General features: G+C 35.0%; 1 protein-coding gene across 1 annotated transcript in view; it reads left to right on the top strand.

Moving 5' to 3' along the window:
• DNAH8 (dynein axonemal heavy chain 8) overlaps positions 1-18,942 on the top strand; it is a gene marked incomplete at its 3' end in the record, with an annotated part of 134,656 nt that overhangs the window by 100,011 nt on the left and 15,703 nt on the right. Inside the window, exons 69-79 of the mRNA XM_081998590.1 lie at positions 302-473; positions 1,277-1,432; positions 3,592-3,747; positions 5,087-5,269; positions 5,672-5,777; positions 6,620-6,872; positions 6,972-7,162; positions 10,252-10,373; positions 13,453-13,571; positions 15,154-15,356; positions 16,302-16,375. Coding sequence (XP_081854716.1) covers positions 302-473; positions 1,277-1,432; positions 3,592-3,747; positions 5,087-5,269; positions 5,672-5,777; positions 6,620-6,872; positions 6,972-7,162; positions 10,252-10,373; positions 13,453-13,571; positions 15,154-15,356; positions 16,302-16,375 — 1,735 coding nt within the window. The remainder of the gene's footprint in view (positions 1-301; positions 474-1,276; positions 1,433-3,591; positions 3,748-5,086; positions 5,270-5,671; positions 5,778-6,619; positions 6,873-6,971; positions 7,163-10,251; positions 10,374-13,452; positions 13,572-15,153; positions 15,357-16,301; positions 16,376-18,942) is intronic.

Raw genomic sequence — 18,942 nt, forward strand, 5'->3', positions numbered from 1 at the left:
GACATATTTTTAAGAAATAAACCAATTTCTTTCTTCAGTTATGGAAGAAGGAATAGTTGTCATCAGGGCTTTATTACTTTGTAGAGGTGAAGATAATGTTTTCATATGATACTACTCTTGCATTTTTCCACAAAAATATTTTGGAAAGACAAAGAAAATATATGTTGTTCTCAAAGAGCAACAGTTCTCTCCTTAAATTGTCCTCAGAACAGAAATACTATGTTTCAAAAGCTGGTTGTCTAAATCAATAGAAATTGAAATTGTACATCACCTTTTAATTATGATTTTGTTCCTTTTCTAGGCTTGTGGGAGATGTACTGCTCTGCACAGGTTTTCTTTCATACTGTGGACCTTTTAATCAAAACTTCAGGAAGCTTTTGCTTAAAGATTTATGGGAAGCAGAGATGAGAGCCCATGAAATCCCCTTTTCTGAAAACCTGAACCTGATTTCTATGTTGGTAGATACACCAACAGTAAGTTCTTGGTGCTTGGTGGGTTTAATTTTAATTTCATTTAACATATTCTGTGACTGTTAGCCAGCATTATGCTTACTTAAAACACAACTATAATCCCCAATATTGTTGTGCAGTGTAGTTCTGTGGCTTCCAAACGTTCTGGGCAATTTCCACTAAACATCTGAGTACTGAGCAATGATTAGATAGGTAAACAAGTTATAAACAAGTGACATATTATACAATTAGCCAATTGCCAGTTAGACAGTGTACTTTCAAGTATCTTTGGAGAACCCATCACCACAGCTGTAGATCACTGAAAACCCACTGAAAACAGTGGGTTTCATTGTTAGCTTTTGGTTCTGTCAATATTATCTGGGTCTGTTTTCAAAAATAAATTTTGTATCAGATAGAACATTCTAAGAAGAATGCACAAAGTCTTTTCATTCAATGTGAATGTATGAGAAACCAAACAAAGGACAATGCCAGAATCTTCAAGTTTTCTTCAGTAAATATTAAGCCCCAAAAGCTCTCTTAGCCTGGTTTTCTCTTAACTGATCCTAATGTTTAATTTGGCTGTCAAGCTGCCTTCTTACTTTCTTACACTTTTAAAATATATTTTTTATCATTGTATATAGTTAAAAACATCCATAAAAATAAAATCATGGAAATATTTTTCCACCTTCATTAATTGTTTTTCAGCAGTTTCAGATATGCATCCCTTTTGGCTTGGTGTCTCCATTATTTCTTAGAACAATTGTAATTGAAGGTTAATTCCAGTGAGATTTTATTCCAGACTACTTTTTTTTCTCCCCCCTTTTCAGATTAGTGAGTGGAATCTTCAAGGACTCCCTGGAGATGATCTCTCAATTCAGAATGGTATCATTGTCACTAAGGCAACTAGATATCCCCTTTTGGTAGACCCACAAACTCAAGGAAAATCATGGATTAAAAGGAAAGAACAGGATAATGAATTACAGGTGAACGGTGATTTAAAGGAATAATGTGCTGTATTATATTCCTTCAAACATTATTGCTTTAGAGAGTGTCTGCATTTGAGTCAGTGTAACTCTCCTACACACATATCTGAGATAACTTTAACTTGTATGGAGATTGACAATGATGTAGATGCATCAGCAGGGAACCTGAGAAGAGCTGTAAATCCCATTCAAGGACTTGGAAAAGATTATATAGTAAGTAAATACTGGCATGAAATCCAGCAAGAAATAAGAAAGAGGTAGCCTTGTGTTCAAAATTGGTGAGTACGTTCCCTATACAGAGGGCAAAGTGGTGAAAAGTATAGCAAAACAGTATAACATGAAATTATTAAATGAGAGTAAATTAGGCAACTATTAGTAAGATTACAAAGGTAGGATAACTTAGAGCTTTGAAAATGTAGGCAAAGTACTTAAACTGATGCAGTCCAGAATTTAGAACCTGAGATGTTATTCATACATCGTTACTGCTGCAAAAGAAAATTGAGGACAACTGGTTGAAACCAAACCCTAGAGAAAACTACCCTAATGTTACTGCAATTTTAATAGCTCTTTTATAGCTTAAGCCAATAGGGTTAAATGTCTGTTCATGAAATATAGGAGAAAGATGTTCATGTGCACCTGTAGTTTGCATCACAGATGAATGTTTCACAAATGAAGTAGCATGGGAAAAGGAACCTACGTTTTAAAAGCCTTAACCTGAGTGTTCCAAAATCTCACATGTCCTCCTGAATCTCAGTAAGTTTTGGGGGTTTTAGGATGTCTAGATTTTGAAGATTTTAAGTACAGTGAATGTGAAGTTTTTGCTTATTGTTTTATCATTAATAAAGCAAACTGTCACAATCACAGAAAGGTTGAGGTTGGAAGGGGTCTCTGAAGATCGTCTAGTCCAGCCTTCCTGCTCAGGACAGGATCTATTAAAGGAGGTTGACCAGGACTGTGTCCAGTTGGGTTTTGAGTATCTCCAAGGATGGAGACTTCACCATCTCTCTGGGCAACCTGTTTTAGTGTTCAACCACCCTCACAATAAAGTTGGGTTTTTTTGGTTTTCCCCCCCTTATATTTAAATGGTATTACCTATATTTCAATTTGTGCCCATGGCATCTTGTCCTGTTACTGTGTGCCATTAAGAGGAGTCTGTCTCCCTGTTCTTTTATTCTCATCCACCAGGTATTTATATACATAGGTAAATACCTTTGTGAGCCTTCTTGAGGCTCAATAATCCCAGCTGTCTCAGCTTTCCTCATATGTCAAGTGCTCCAATCCCTTAATAATCTTAGTGGTCCTTTGCTGGACTCACTTCAGTGTCGCTCTTATACTGCGGAGCCCAGAACTAGACAGAGGACTCCAGATATGTGTCTCCAGTACTGAGCAGAGGGGAAGGATTGCCTTCCTCAACCTGCTGGTAATGTTTTTCCTAATGAAGCCCAGAATGCTGTTGGCCTTTGCTGCAAAAGCAGATTGCTGGCTCATGCTTAACTTGTTGTCCACCAGAACCCCAACATCCTTTTCTGCAAGCTGTTTTCCTGGTAGAATGGTCCTATTTCATACCTGTAGAGGAAATCTTGAAAATAATATGAGAACTTTCTGAAAGTCCAAAATTAGGAAGCAATAGAAAATTAGTATTTTATTTAATTATTAATGTCTTTTAATGATTTCATATATTATGAATGCCATTTCATATTTCAGACATCTGTGTTCATAATATTGTAACAGCAATTCATCTGTTAAACTGAATTCAGGTTTCCAGAAAGAATCTCTTAACACTTCAAAACTAAAATTAGAAAATCTAGTTCTCAGGACACAGATAGAAAATTAAAAGCTAGGCATCTCTGATTTCAAAAATATATGTAACATCCTCAATTCTCAATAAGCTGTGCCAGTTCTACTTGGTACATTATTACTCTCATAATGAGGTTTTGTGGATTCCATTACAGACAATTTTTTAATTCACCTTTTATGGTATTTTTCATTGTATACACAAGAAGTATTTCTGCATAAATTGCTGCATGGTCAACATTTACTACTTTCTTTAAAATGCAACTAATAAAAACAATGAAAAATTTTCATAGATCTCTCGTTTTCATGTAAGACTTTGAAGAAATGTTTTTGTCCTTATATCAATTTATAATTTTTTTTTTGAGGTAACAACTTTGAATGACAAGTATTTCCGTACACACATAGAAGATAGTCTTTCACTAGGACGATCACTCATGATTGAAGATATAGGTGAAGAGCTGGATCCAGTCCTTGATAATATATTAGAAAAGAATTTCATGAAATCTGGAACTACTTTTAAGGTTAGTAATCAAACAAAAGACCTGGAATAAATAGTTAGCTTTGTGATGAATGATATTTTACCCTTTTATTCCAAACTTCTACTGAATCAGGTAAACTTTGTATTCAGTAGGGTAGTGTGAAGAATCAAATTAAACTAATAAAATACACGAGACAGAGCCTCAGCTGACTAATAAGTGCATGAGTCTAACATTTGAGTTTAACTACTGAAGAATACGAACTGGAACAAGTTATGTTTGTCCTATTGAATGCTTACAATACTTTCTATTGATTTTCAAACGTTTTCATTTTACACTCTTTAACAGAATTAACAGAATTGAAAAGATCTCTCTCTTCCTAGTGTGGAGTACAGGTTGTATCAACTGCAGAATCTTTAATCTGGAATAGCACTGTTTTCCAATGGAACAAGCCAAAAAGCATGAAGTTTTATTAATAATATTAAGTATATTCCCAACCTTGAAAAATCATGAGCCTTTCTGCCCTTCATTAGGTAAAGAAATCACTCCCAAGTTTTAAAAATACTCCCGCTTCAAACATCCTGAAATAAAATGACAGCACATGCTGTATATTTCTATATTTTTCTCAAATAATCTTAATTAACTGGCTAGGACATGAGAGAGATGGTAGACCAGATTGTTGATGATATTGAAAATAAAATTATTGCTATTTTTGTGGAGTAGTTTTACTTTGAATGTCAGAGTAAACAATATACTTAAGGGAGTGGTTTGATCCTACTTCTTCTAAAGCCAGGTATTTGAAATGGCCTTGGAGGGTCATACACAGTGATCAGATTTCCTTATGCACATGCAGCTTTCAACTTAGACAGCTGATTTGGAATATCTTAACTTCTGTAAAAATTTATGTGGAAACTCTGAATAAATTTGTAGTTCCCTTAGAAAGGTTCTCTAAGATCCACTTAGTCTTAATAAATACAGAATTAATTTCCAATAATTTATGTTCCATTGTTGGATCAAATAATTTCTTTTCTACCCTGAGCACAAGAGAACAATGACTTCTCCAAAGGTCAGTAGTTTCTACCATCTTCATCTGAGTTGTGATTAGAAGCACAAAACCTAAACCAAATGGTTCTGAAGCCATTAATGAGAACCCACAGTGGAAGTAATCCCTGTATTTACCTGTATGGGGATGCTACTTTTATATGTACCCTAACTGCTACCTTTGGTCATCGATTGTTATTTTAATGACAAATTTGAATTGTGAAATAAACTTCCTCTCTTTGGCATTTCAAATAATGTGATTTTTTTTTTTTCCTGGTCAATATTATTGAGTCAAATAAAGCTCATTTTCCTCTGCTTAATATTATTCTAACTTACTCCACAGGTGAAAGTTGGTGATAAGGAAGTAGAGGTTATGAGTTCATTTAGACTGTACATTACTACAAAGCTATCCAATCCTGCTTTCACACCTGAAATTAATGCAAAAACATCAATTATTGATTTTACTGTTACAATGAAAGGACTTGAGAATCAGTTACTGAGAAGAGTAATTCTTACTGAAAAACAGGTAACAGTACACACAAATCATAGGAATGCTTAATTTTTTTTTATTTAACTGTTTTTAGTATATAGGGAAAAAGAAATGTTCAAATGGAAAAAAGACATCAGCCATTTTCTAAAATTTTATTCAGATTTGGTATGGAAATTTCCAAATCAAAAAATAAACCTAGAGGATCTTCTATGTATGGCTGTCAGTATGACACAAACAATTAAGCACAAGCATTTGGCATTGATAAAATACTTCATAAGATACTGAATAAATGCTGCTTTAAAAAAAAACATGTTTTACATACCTGAAAAAGTAAAATGCTCATTTCATGAACTTGAAAAATCAGCAACTGAATTTTAAGTATGACTCATAGTTACAGTCCATAAAGTGTCATGCCATTTTCTTGGTTTTTAATAATAGGAACTAGAGGCAGATCGAATTAAACTCATGGAAGATGTAACTTTTAATAAGAGGAAGATGAAAGAACTGGAAGACAATCTTCTGTACAAACTAAGTGCAACCAGAGGTTCTGTATCAAAGTGTAAAAGAACCAGGATTAAGCAGATTAGGCAGATTAAGATGATTCACATTAGAACATTTCCATATAGAAATTTATCCATCCAAGATACAATAAGAGAACATCTAATGGTAGAAATTTTGAAGTATGATGATTTATCAGTGTATGAGGGATTTGGTACTATAGCATGCCACCCTAGACACTAAGTGTTGTTTTATGAAACAAATCCATTTCTGCCCCTCAAATGAGATAAGGTATCTGATCATGGGCAAATCATTAAACCTTTGAGAATGCAAAGTAAAATGGACTAGCTTAAATGGTGTCGAAAGTCTTTTGCAGTATATTAGGAGCCTGCACATGATCAGTTACTGTCTCTTTGGTGGAAAAACAAGGTGGTAACTTCCAGCAAATCCATCAGGAAGTACTTGAGATGTATGAATACTGTTGTGTGACTATGCCTTTAGGATCCATCAAAAAGACTTAGTCTTTTTGACTTTGAGTGTACCAATCAACAGACTTTAAAATAATCGAACTACTGTGTAGGAATAGGTATGTTTATGTATATTATGTTCATAAGAAATACAACTTCTTTAGTACATGCTGCAAGCTGTTGGTATAGATGTATTCATACTGACATAGGTTGAATGCATTTGTTTAGCATGTAGAATATAAAAATAATTTGTAGTGTTACATATCCTGTTTAGTTTCCATTTTAAAAGCTTTCTGCAATTCAATAAATCATTTCCATTTGCTATAAATAATTTCTGTAATTTGGCCTTTCAGTTTTTACATATATAAAGTGAAAAAATTGTTATAAAAATGTCCTAAACATCCAATATTTGACTTTTTAGGTTCACTAGTAGATGATGAATCCTTGATTGGTGTTCTGCAAACAACTAAGCAAACAGCTGCTGAAATAGCTGAAAAGTTGTCTGTGGCAGCAGAAACTGAAGTGAAGATTAACACTGCTCAGGAGGAATATCAACCTGCTGCTACACGTGGAAGCATTCTTTATTTTCTTATTACAGAAATGAGCATGGTCAATAATATGTATCAAATTTCACTGGCTCAGTTCTTGAAGTTATTTGATCAATCCATGGCCAAGTAGGAAGACACAGATTTTTCTACTATTCAGATGTTTGTCTTTCCAATGTATTTGCTGTTATTAACATGCTTGCTTTGTGCTTTGTTTTCGTGATTCAGATCTAAGAAGTCTCCTTTACCGCAGAAAAGAATCTCAAATATTATTGAGTATCTTACCTTTGAAATTCACTCATATTCTGTTAGAGGCTTGTATGAAAACCACAAATTCCTCTTTACCCTCCTCCTGGCATTAAAAATTGATCTTGAGAGGGGACATGTGAAAAACAGAGAGTTTCATGCACTCATTAGAGGTAAGTTTAAAAACTGTGTTATATGTCGAGCTAATTTTGACTTTTTAAACTTTTATACCATTTCAAAGTATGAATTTTTGGCTGCATGGTTTCTACCGTGCAGTTCTGTGGGAACTGCCTCTGTTCTTATCCCTGCTGTGGTCCAGTGAGGTTAGATGCAGTTCCGCATCATAGTTCTACCTCCACCATTTACCCAGGTTGTGTTCTGTCCTGAGAACAGAAGAGTTCTGCTTCTCTCCACCAAGTGGTTTAATAATTGTATATTTTTGTATTACATTTGTATCCTTATTTTGTAAGTTAGGTGAGTTATTGCTCCATTGCTTCTCTGCTTTGATGGAGCTGAATATAGCTAACTTCTAAGTTGCCAGAACAACTCCACTTAAAGTCCAGGATGTGCTACAAAACAGTCCTTTATCGGTTTCAGTTTGAGCTTTCTCTGACTTTTGCCAGCCAGCTAACACCGACTTTTAGAGAACATGATGTGTTTCTGTGGCCCAGTTGGTCAGGTCTGCCTCCTCTGTACTCTGTGAATTTGTGTTTCTGCTGAAAAATATGATCAGGATTGCTTATGTGGAGGTCCATATAAAACCTGTTTGAATTTTACAGTGTTGAAATGAATCTTGCAAAGGTCTAATGTCAAAGTAGTGAACCTAGATTTGAAGATCATTATCTGCCTTTATTGAATGAAATGGATAGGAAACAAGATTAAATTCACTTTCTGTTTTGCTTTCCAGTTTGTTGTAATGGTTTTATCCTTTGAGAATGGTATCCAACTACCGATTTACCACTGATGTTATGTTGTGCATGCCAGGAAATGCTTTCAAAATGAACTGTCTGCTTTAGTAAAGCATTGGACGAGGAACCATATTTCTTTGGTTTTGGCTTATGGATTCTTGTTTTGCCAGAGGAAAATATACCTTGGGCATCTGAAGCAGAAAGTGGTCACTTACCCTTTTTAGCTGATGACAATCTGCAATAAAATACAGGAGTACTTTTAGCAATTTTTGTCTAGAACATAGGATTGCAGTTTTCTGCCTAGCTTTACCACAGTTGATTTGATAGTGGGAAATTCTTCTGGTGTGTAAAATGACACCAAAATAACAATAGATTTTTCTATAATTATTCACATGATATTAAATCGGATTGGGAAGTGGGTAGATGCCTAGCCAAATTGTCCTGGACTCTTAGGTATCTTCTGCAATGAATGAATTTTTCAATTTTCCTCCATGGATGAGCAGTTCTTGGTGCAAAATGAATGTCATGTTACCAAACATCATCGGGCAGCTGAAGAAAGGATTTATTTGAAAAATAAATCTCTCTTCCTCTTCTTTCCATTTCTTTTCCAGGAGAGTTTCATGGCTTATCAGCCATGAAAGGGAATGTCTCAGTGAAATAAGCATTGCTATTTGAAGGGGGAAAAGTCTCTAGAACTCATTGTTCAGCTAGTCTCAGGAGATTATAAACTCTAAATCTTTACTTTTGCTAAAGCACATAAACTGAATTTTATTCTATTTACTGTATTCCATTAAAGCCAAACTCTAGGCCCTTCCTGAATATTTTAATGCTATAGCTTGAAGGTAACCTTAAGTCAGAAAAACAGAGAAAGCAGGTCCCCAAATTATAGAAAATAGCCTCCCATGATGGGGCATAGAATTTTTATTAAAACTGTAGGAAAACAAACAAACAAACAAACACAAACAAACAAACAAACCCATCAAAAACAAAACCAAAAAAACCCCACGCCAAAATCCAAAAGAGATGAGGAAAAATATAAGGAGTTCATTGACAATTTTGTGCATTTTTTAGTTTGTTTGTAACACGTTGTTGAAATTTGTTATACCAGTAACCTAGACAAATAAATTATCTTAGTTCTGGAGTCCACTGGAACAACACACTCTAGTTTTCCCAAGGAGTGACATGAGTCAATTTTTGGAGGACTGGGAAAGAGGCAGCTACAAGAAGAAGAAAATTATGATAAAAAATTAGGATAAAAAGTTAAAAGTTCATCTGTTTAAAATTGAATTGCAGTCGTATCCCAGAGGAGTTCCTCTTCAATTTCATACCCGAGTATGTGAAACACGTGTATTATCTACTGGATCTCAGCTTCTATATGCTATTTTAGATGATTTGTGCTTGGTAGGCTGGGCTAGGATTGATTGATTCCATCAGTCCAGAGTTTCTTTCTTCGCTTGTTGTGTTTAGGGTTTTTTTCCAATGATCCCAGGAGACTACTTTGCTAACACGTGGAACATTCTTTAGATATTAGAACTATGCATTTCATCAGAAAATAGGTAGAAGTTTGCAGCTGAGAAAAACAAGACTTTCTTTTCAATTTCTTCTCTTTTTAGGAATAGTGGGATAAAATATAGACTGTCTAAGGGAAGATCTTCAGAGGAATATGTTTATCTTTCAGATAAATACAAAATGATCTTTACTGTATTATCAGCACAGGTGAAAAGGAAAAGATATTATTAAAGAATCCCCATATTTCAAATATAATCAGTATCATTGTATAAACTTAAAATAAGAATATGGAGCATATGACATAAGACGTGAGGCTGAAATAACTGGGCTTGTTCAGCTTGGTGAACAGAAGGCTTAGGGAAGACCCAATAGTAGCCTTCCAACAACTATGAGAAGGCCATTAAGAAGACAGGGCCTGGCTCTTCACATCGGTACACAGTAGGAAGATGAGAGACAACAGAAATAAACTGGGAAAAAAAGAGAGGTTCATAGTGGGTGTAAGGGGAATTTTTTTCATTATGAGGACAGACAAACATTAGAACACATTGTCTAGAAAGGTTTTGCAGTCTCCGTCCTTGGAGGTTTTCAAGACCAGGCAGAATAAAGACCTGTTTTTATCTCATAGCTGACCCTGCTTTGAACAGGTTGGACTAGAGACCTCCTGAGGTCCCTTCCAGACTAAATTATCCAATGATCTTATGAAATAAATGCTAAGTACACAAGAGTGCAATTAGTACCCCAGTGAAAATTATATCGGCCAGGAAACATAATTTAAAAATAAATGTCAAATATATCTTGACCCCTGGAATGCTGTGTCTATTTCATCAGAATGTTTTTATTTACAGGAGGTGCAGCACTGGATTTACAGGCTTGCCCACCCAAACCTTTCCGTTGGATTCTTGACATGATGTGGCTAAACCTAGTGGAATTGAGCAAACTTCCACAGTTCGCAGAAATTTTGAATCAGGTGATATCTACTAATTATCTTTTTAATGTTAATAACCAGTTTCACAATCAGAATTGTGCTCCCGTATTTTACATTTAGAATGCACAGGAGATGTAGTTAAGAACAAGGCCACAGAGAATACAGAATAAAGGTATAGAAATTAATAGCTAGGTAGCATGAATGGGGATATGTTTATTTGCGCTGTTTTTTTAATCTGCTTTACTGTATTTTGTATTATAGTCATTGAGGTAGAAAAAGAACAGGAGCAAAGAGCTGGTATAAATGGAAGCCAGTGAAAGAGAGACAGAAATAAGGAGAAAGGATAAAAAAGTAGAGGTATCAAAAAGGCTCAGAAAGTTAATCCAAGTGTCAGGTTTTAAGTTACAATGTTTTATGTTTTGAGTCGGATAGACTTTTACAAGTAAATTGTTTGCTGCTTGTTTTAAATACTCATTTCCATTCCAGGGTTAACATGTTGTTCAGATATGATGAGCTAGCTATAAAAATACTATTTATTTTATTAATACATACCTGAACGTATATGCATATAAGCTTGTGGCATGTTTATCAATTATTTTCTTTACTTTGGTAAATTTATCTTTTTTTAGTGTATTTAAAACACTCTCTACGTATTTCTCTTTCTGTACCTCCTAAGCACTCCTTGTTAATCAGACTGATAGCCAGGACACCAAGTTCTTGCTGGTACAGCATTGGTCAGCCAACTCCATTTTGTGATGGCATTCATTTAGTGTCCTGAAGGGTAGCAGAGATTTCATCTAAATGGTGTACCTTGAAGTGGTACTGGCTGTTTCCCAACTCTGTATCAAGGCAAGTCTAGATACATACCAGCCCATTTCCTCCAGCTTTTGTTTTCTGGAGGTATCAAAACAAGATACTGATTTAGGAAAAAGTTGGAGGAATTCTAGTTAAGCCATCACTCTGGGTTGTTAGAGCACCAGAACCCAAAATGCAGGCCTCTCTTTTTAACTAACCTTTTAGCACTAACTTGAAATTGCCATATATTCACAGTTGAAAAGTGACAATTAGGTGATTTTAGTAATCAATAGAGGTGGAACCTAGGAGGGTGCCAACTAGGATATCAATAAAAAATGCAAATAAGGAAAGAACATATTTTCATGCTAATATGCATCCATTAGATGTGCTGTTCTGTTTGGCTAATCATATTAAATACAATTATATCATTATTCATTTAGATACAAGCAGAAAATGATTTAAAGTAAGAGGAAAAACTTGGAAAGGGTATGCCGAATTCTCAAGAGGTTGCCTATGATATTTCTTTTTTTCTTGCCAGTTACAATTTTTTTTTCTTCTTTAAAAATTAAGTCCTCCAGTCCCAGATGCCTAACTTAATTTAATAAAAATATATTTCTCTTTAAACATTTAGATGACCCTGTTCCTTTTCACACTGTTACTACTTCCAGCTGTGGTTGAGTGAGACATGGTAAAAAGAAATATGTAATAAAAGCTTAATGATTTTATTGAGTCAGCTGAAGTCCCTTTAGCTTACTAATCTATCTCTGGCTGTGGCCTAGCTTAGAGAAGGTACCTCCTCTGAATACTCTCCTAACATGTGCCGAGGTTGACATCAGTTAATGTAGAACTAAGCTATTTGCTTATAATTTTTTTTCTCAGACTTGGATTATAGTTCAGAATGGGACATTTGGTGTTTATGAATCTCTCTGAAAGAGTTTCATTATAGGAGATACATGGTTGGAGAAGGTCGCTGTATGTTCATTTCTTACTCCTCTCCCAGTCCATTCTTGGCGGGGGTGTCGCAAAAGTGGGATCAAATACCCGGTGTGCAACATGCCAATATACAGACAGAGTAGAGGTATTTTATTTATAGCATATTTGCCCAGATACAGGTGCTAGGTGGTATTCCACAAAGCTAGCACACTACACAGAGGAATTACTACATATTTATCCTGTTACATGTTTAGCAAAAACAATGGAGAACCCACCCAAGTTTACATTCATTGGCCATTATTTGGCCATTATTGGCCGTTCATTACCACATTGCTTATTATTGGTTATACACATTCAAATTGGCATACATGCTCCTAGAAGGAGTAGGGGGGGTAATTTGCATAGTGCCTCAATTGAGTAGGTTGTCGTGCTCCCCCCACCACCTTTACCTTTACCTCAGTTACTGTGGATTCTGCTGACCTCATGACAGTTATGTTTTTCAAGAGTGCAGGAACAGCTAGGTCATCATGGTTTACTGCTGAAGTACAAATGCTTCTTCATCTTGACCACCAGATCTGGCTTCATTAATCTTTTTTGATTGTGTTAACTCCTTCCAACCTGCACACTAGAATCTTCCGTTTGCCTCAAATATTATTTTAGGTTGTTCTGAAGCAACTTCTATGTGAAACGAAGTCAGTCAACTGGACAGAGCTCCTTGGTTTATAATAGGCATATAGAACTGTATTTCAGAACAGATAGTATCAATGGTGTTCCTTGTTCTCTTTCCAGTGATCTGAGAATATTGCAGTAGCTGACTCTTCTCAGTCACTGCATTAAAGGCTCAACTACATAGTAATTTTCACTATGTTCTGTCCACCAGTATCCCTTGTCCTATTAGGTTATGGGTTCTAAGAGGTGCCTAAATAATGATCATCTTTGTGGTCAGATTTATTCTTTCTCAAGTCAAAAGCTTGCTAGAGTCCGTTATTTTTGATTTGTGATTCTTTGGCTGGCTGAACTGTACTGTACTGAGACAGATTTTTCTGTTCCTCAGTACTTTGTGATCAAAAGGGGTAAATTAATCACAGTATGTTTCCCTTATACTATAGAATCCTTCTGCTAATTATTGATTTTTCTTAAGTAGCTGCATGTGTTTGGGAGGAGGATCTATGGATAACTGATTAGCTTAAGAGCCTGCATTTTAATACTAAAATTTCTATTTCTAGTATCTTAATAGCATTTCACATGGCGCGTGTCTTAAATGCTATGGGATCTTAATGTTATTTGTAATATATCCTAATATAATAATAGACTCTCATTAAAATATACCTTTACAAGGGAATTTTGCTACAGCTGAACTGTATTTATATGTGCATTAATGTAATAAATTTAGATAGCCTGTAATGAAAAGGGATGGAAAAGTTGGTTTGATAAAGATGCTCCTGAGGAAGAAATTATACCTGATGGATATAATGATTCACTTGACACCTTTCGCAAGCTTTTACTTATCAGGTGAGCATCTTCAGAAAATTTGGAAATGCATACATGGTTGCATCACATGTCTCTGTCTATTGGTATGGTATTCTCACAATAGCATAATTTTTATTAATTTCTGCGTGACATGAAATATTAATTCACTCACATGAAATATGATTTCATTCACTCCAGAGCTATCCACTGAAGAGTCTAAAAAAGTTATTTCTAGAAAATATTTTTCATAGCTTTGCTTTTATGTCATGACAAATGCAAACTGGGAACCATGTTAAATAACTTTAAATAAGCAATAAAAAAAAAAAAGATTTGCAAAAATGCCAAACAGGTATACAAAAGCCCCATGTGAAAAGTGTGCTATAAATGATTTCACTGCATCAACTAAGATTCATGTGGCAGGAGTTGGGATAGAATAGAGTTCCCCAAAGCAGCATTCAGCTGTCTTATGTATGAGATCATATCTTCCTACCATCACTGTATACTTTCCAAATGTTGCAACAAATAAATCAGAGACACTACAAAAAAACAACAACATTAATTACTAGACCATGATTCGGCTTTCGAGTGGATTCAACCTGTGTAGTAAAAAAGACCAGAATCTGATGGAAGAAGTACTATGTTATTCTATGCTATACACCCTGAAGGGGGACAGAGATCATCTAAGTCCTAAGCCTTTAAATAATAAGCCTATAAATTGAAGCTTTGCAAAGTCATATCTATTATCCAAAAGTAGTTGTTTGGGTTTTTTTCCCATTGGAGAAATAAAGACTTATCCCAAACACAAATGCAATCCAGTGCAGAAGAGTTGAGTCTGTACCCTAGAAGACTAACAGACCCAATGAAACCTCTGCAGAATTTTACTAAAGGTCAAAAATGATCTTACCGTACCATACTTGGGTCCTCAGATACAAAAGCTCTGTTTAAAATGAAGAATGTCCCACCTGATAAAGGTACCCAGAACAGAAAATTCCAGTGCAAGTAGTATACTTAAGGCAGAATTGTAAGTGATTGAAAGGTATTGAGAGCCTGGAGAGGAGGAGGCTGAGGGGAGGCCTTATCACTCTCTACAACTACCTGAAAGGGGGTTGTGGCGACAAGGGTGTTGGCCTCTTTGCCCCAATAACTAGCGATAGGACGAGAGGAAATGGCCTCATGTTGTGCCAGGGGAGGTTTAGATTGGATATTAGGAAAAATTTCTTCACCGAGAGAGTGGTCAGGCATTGGAACAGGCTGCCCAGGGAGGTGGTGGAGTCGCCATCTCTGGAAGTGTTCAAAAAACGTGTGGATGTGGCGCTTCAGGACATGGTTTAGGGGACATGGTGGCGCTGGATTAATGGTTGGACTTGAGGATCTTGAAGGTCCTTTCCAACCTAGTGATTCTGTGATTCTGTGATAAGTAGAGGGAAGACTACTAGCACTGTCTATTATTATATCTGTAAAGATAAACCTACAAACATATATAAGAATGTGTGTGTGTATATATATATGCATATTATGAAGCAAAAATCTCTATATGATAAAAATAGAATTTCTAGTTTAAGTCTGGTCTTTGCAACAGGAAGAGGCCTTGAATTTGTATCTTGGTATATATTTTTATTTCTAGGTCTTGGTGTCCAGATCGAACGCTTTCCCAAGCCAGGAAATATATTGCAAATTCCTTGGATGAGAAATATACAGAACCAGTCATTTTGAATTTAGAAAAAACTTGGGAGGAAAGTGACACACGAACACCTCTCATCTGTTTCTTGTCTATGGGATCTGACCCAACTATTCAAATTGATTCCTTGGCTAGAAAGCTTAAATTAGGTATGAAGTAATTAATGATTGCCATGTGTTAAGATACAGAAGGGTAATGTAAGTAATTTCAGAATTTTTTTTTCTGAAAAGTATTTCTTAAATTCTGTTGCTACTATTGATTTTTCCTAAACCGTCATCTTAAAGATAAAATAATATTTTAAATAAAAGATGGTATGCTGAGGATCATTCTGTATGGAGTTATACAGTAATGTTTTCAGTTCTTTTTTATAAATTATTTTGTTATCATTGTTCCCAGTAATGTTTTTTTTTTTAATTCCTAACTATAAGACAGTATAAATTTTATTTATTTATTTATTTTTATTCTGGCATGGTGACAATACCATTTTCTTATTTTAACTTTTGACTGCAGATAACATAAAAATCAGCAATCTGCTTACAAGATTATTTTGTAACAAAAATACCCATAAGATCTGCATTTGTATATTCTGGACTTTACGGCTACACTTTGAAACTATTGAAAAATTATGCATACAAATGGAGTTGGAAGTAGATATATATATTCATTATATTAGTCACATTAGTATGTTCACAAATGCAATTTTACCATTATACATTGTGCTTATTTATGTGGCTTCATTACCTACACTTAAAGAAAAATCTGGGTTCATATTTCAAATACTGTGGCTTACTTCATTAAAATTTGGGACAAATTCCCATTGATAATAGTATTAGTCATAGTCTTTCACTTCTACAAACACTGTAAATATTGTGGATGTATATTTTAATGTTATTTCACAAAGTGTTGATGTTTAGAAAATTTACACATAGTAGCATAATAAGATGGTGAAGAGATTCTAATTTCATAAGTATATGTTTTTGTATAAAAATGTACTTAATTGTACTGTATTTATATCACACTTTTTTTAACTGAATTTGAATTATTTTTCTGAAGAATGTAAGTTCATTAATCATACATTATCAAATATGTTGTAGAATGTAGGACCATGTCTATGGGTCAAGGACAAGAAGTTCATGCACGCAAATTCATACAGATGTCAATGCAACAGGTGGGGAAAAAACACTGCAATATAAGTTGATTGTCTGGTTTAGCATTCTTTTACACCTCTTTTACATGCAGTCTTTAATATTTTGCATTTTCACCTTACTATCAGGCATATCTCAGGGTAGAAAAGTCTCCCTGAGTGCCTGAGCCTAAAAACATTCCACGGTGGGATAAGCATGTGCCGGTGGAGTCCGAGTCAATACTTCTGCCAGCGGTAATATTGACCATCTTTTCAAAGGCAGCACATTACCTTCTTATCACTCTGCTGTTATCCAAAGGACACCATGTCATAGTTCTGTCCTGCAGGACTTGCAGATCTCACCTTTATTGGAATTCTTTCTTTTCTTTTTTTTTTTCCACTCCCCTATGACAGCTACCTAGAAATTCATTGTTTCTACTAGATAAAATAGTGAATGCACACAGTGCTTAAAGCTGTAGATACAGAAGGATATGCTGACTCCTAATACTAGCTCACATTTTCCTCACATCTGTGCTAGTGAGAGGGCTCATCAGCAATTTTTTTTAGTTCTTTGTTTCTTTAATTGCCAGTCCTTTTGGCTGTGAGTCCCAGGATGATTAAGAGTTTCCAAACAATATTTAAGAATTTTTCGCTTAGCATTGTAGTGTGTTTTGTTATGGCAGATTATATTCTCAAACAGTAAAAACATGAGATGTCTAAGCAGCACCTCTAGAAAGATGGTAATTGACACCTCAAATAAAATATAAAAGTTACAGTGTAAAGGTAACACAGTCTGGTCAGCTAGACACTTCAAAGGGTTGTGGACAGTGTTGCAAATGAAGACGTACAGTCAGAGTTTCCTGTAAACTCAAAATATTGGGAATTAGTCTTATTTCAGTATTCTGAAAGACTAGAATATCTCTACTCCTATCTTCTACTCTTCTAAAGAGTAGAAGACTGCAGGAACTATATTGATGAATGAAACATAGTTTTCATCTGACCATAACCAACAGTTAGTCCTTACTAAACCAGGAGTACAGAACTGCTTGTAATATTCACCTAAAGAAACCTGAACTGACGTGTGTTCAGTAAAAGGTTTGCTTGGTACCATATTGCTTATTTGCTAAGCATTATATGCTTTCATACCTACAGTGGCAGTATTCATCAAAGGTTAGATAAAAAGTTAAAGATGGATTTGCTATGAGATTTACAACTTAACTCCTCATGATATATGACATCCATTAGATTTCCTGGGTCTCTGTCCTCACCCAAGAGAGTTCTGGAAGGACAAACAGTGAAAATGAGATCACAACACAGAACACTGCAAGAACAAGTGTACTTTTGAGACTGTTGCAGATTCATTATCAAGATTTCCATCTGAACTAAACAGTTCTTTTGTGTTACTTTATTCTCCAATGTTTAATCACAATGAGATGAGGAAATGCTTCTTTCTTTAGACTTCTGCAAAGTCCTGTCCTCTTAATCTTATAGCATGAAGTGCTTCAGAGCCTTTCCAGAACTTCCTGTCTTTCATGCAGAAAAAACGCCAGTCAGTATCAGTTCAGGGAATTGCAATGGTATTGCCTGCTCCCTGTGAGATACCTTCATTTGAGGGGGAAAAAAAAAAAAAAATCTCTTGCCAGATGATATTTATTTATTTGAATTACAGTCTGCTTCATTTGTGTTTCTTTATTATGGACATATATAATACTTGTATATGGCCTTTACTGCACACTTGCTAGACATTACTATATAATACAAGGTTCTCTAACTAATGCAGCCTTGGTTATGGAAGTTCTCTATCGTGTATCCCAGTAATCTTCCAAATCCTACCAAATGTTGTGATACCAGTACTGGAATATAGGTGTACACCACTTTGGAAAAAGAGAGAAAAGAAATCTCTTTATAGGAGATGGCTTTATAGTAAATGCATATATACATCTCTCATATTTTTTGTTCGTATGTCTAGAATGGTCAATATGAACTTCCAGTTCATTGGAATGGTGAAAACGAGCATCCCTGCCTTTTTTGCCCTCGGTTAAAACCATGGTGATACTCAAAATGGAAGTCCAGTAGAGCTACTAGTAACAATTTCTGAACTAAATGCCTTGGTGGTGTACATATTTTACAGAGGGAGGGATATGTGAACATCAGATTTGCAAGAACAAAACAAAATTAGTGAATATGAAGACAAATATCTGGAGTTTTTTCTTATCTCTGGCCAAGAGTATATAATATGATTAAAACTGCTGTGCTGTGTTATAGGTAAATAATTTTAAAAAACTGAGCCTGATTCATTTGGAAATGTGACAAATTGATTAAAGATCTTCCTCAAAAAAGTGGTTCCCTGTAAAAGAAGGAAAAAACCCCTTCATTTAATCTTTCTTTTTTTTTAATATCGATCAGTTCACCATAAATATTTCAATTATATTTTGTCACCAAATGTTATTTATTTCTTTTTAAATGAACTAAAACAAAATTGCAAAAATTAAATTACAAGCTGTAATGAAATCCACCCATCACTGTTTAGAACTGATTAAATAATGCCTCATTTTAATATCAGGCTTCTGATTCATCAGCTTTCTGAAGTGATGCTACAAAAGCTGATTGAA

This window comes from Phaethon aethereus (assembly GCF_964289735.1).
Source record: "Phaethon aethereus genome assembly, chromosome: 3".
In the NCBI taxonomy this organism is placed as follows: Eukaryota; Metazoa; Chordata; class Aves; order Phaethontiformes; family Phaethontidae; genus Phaethon; species Phaethon aethereus.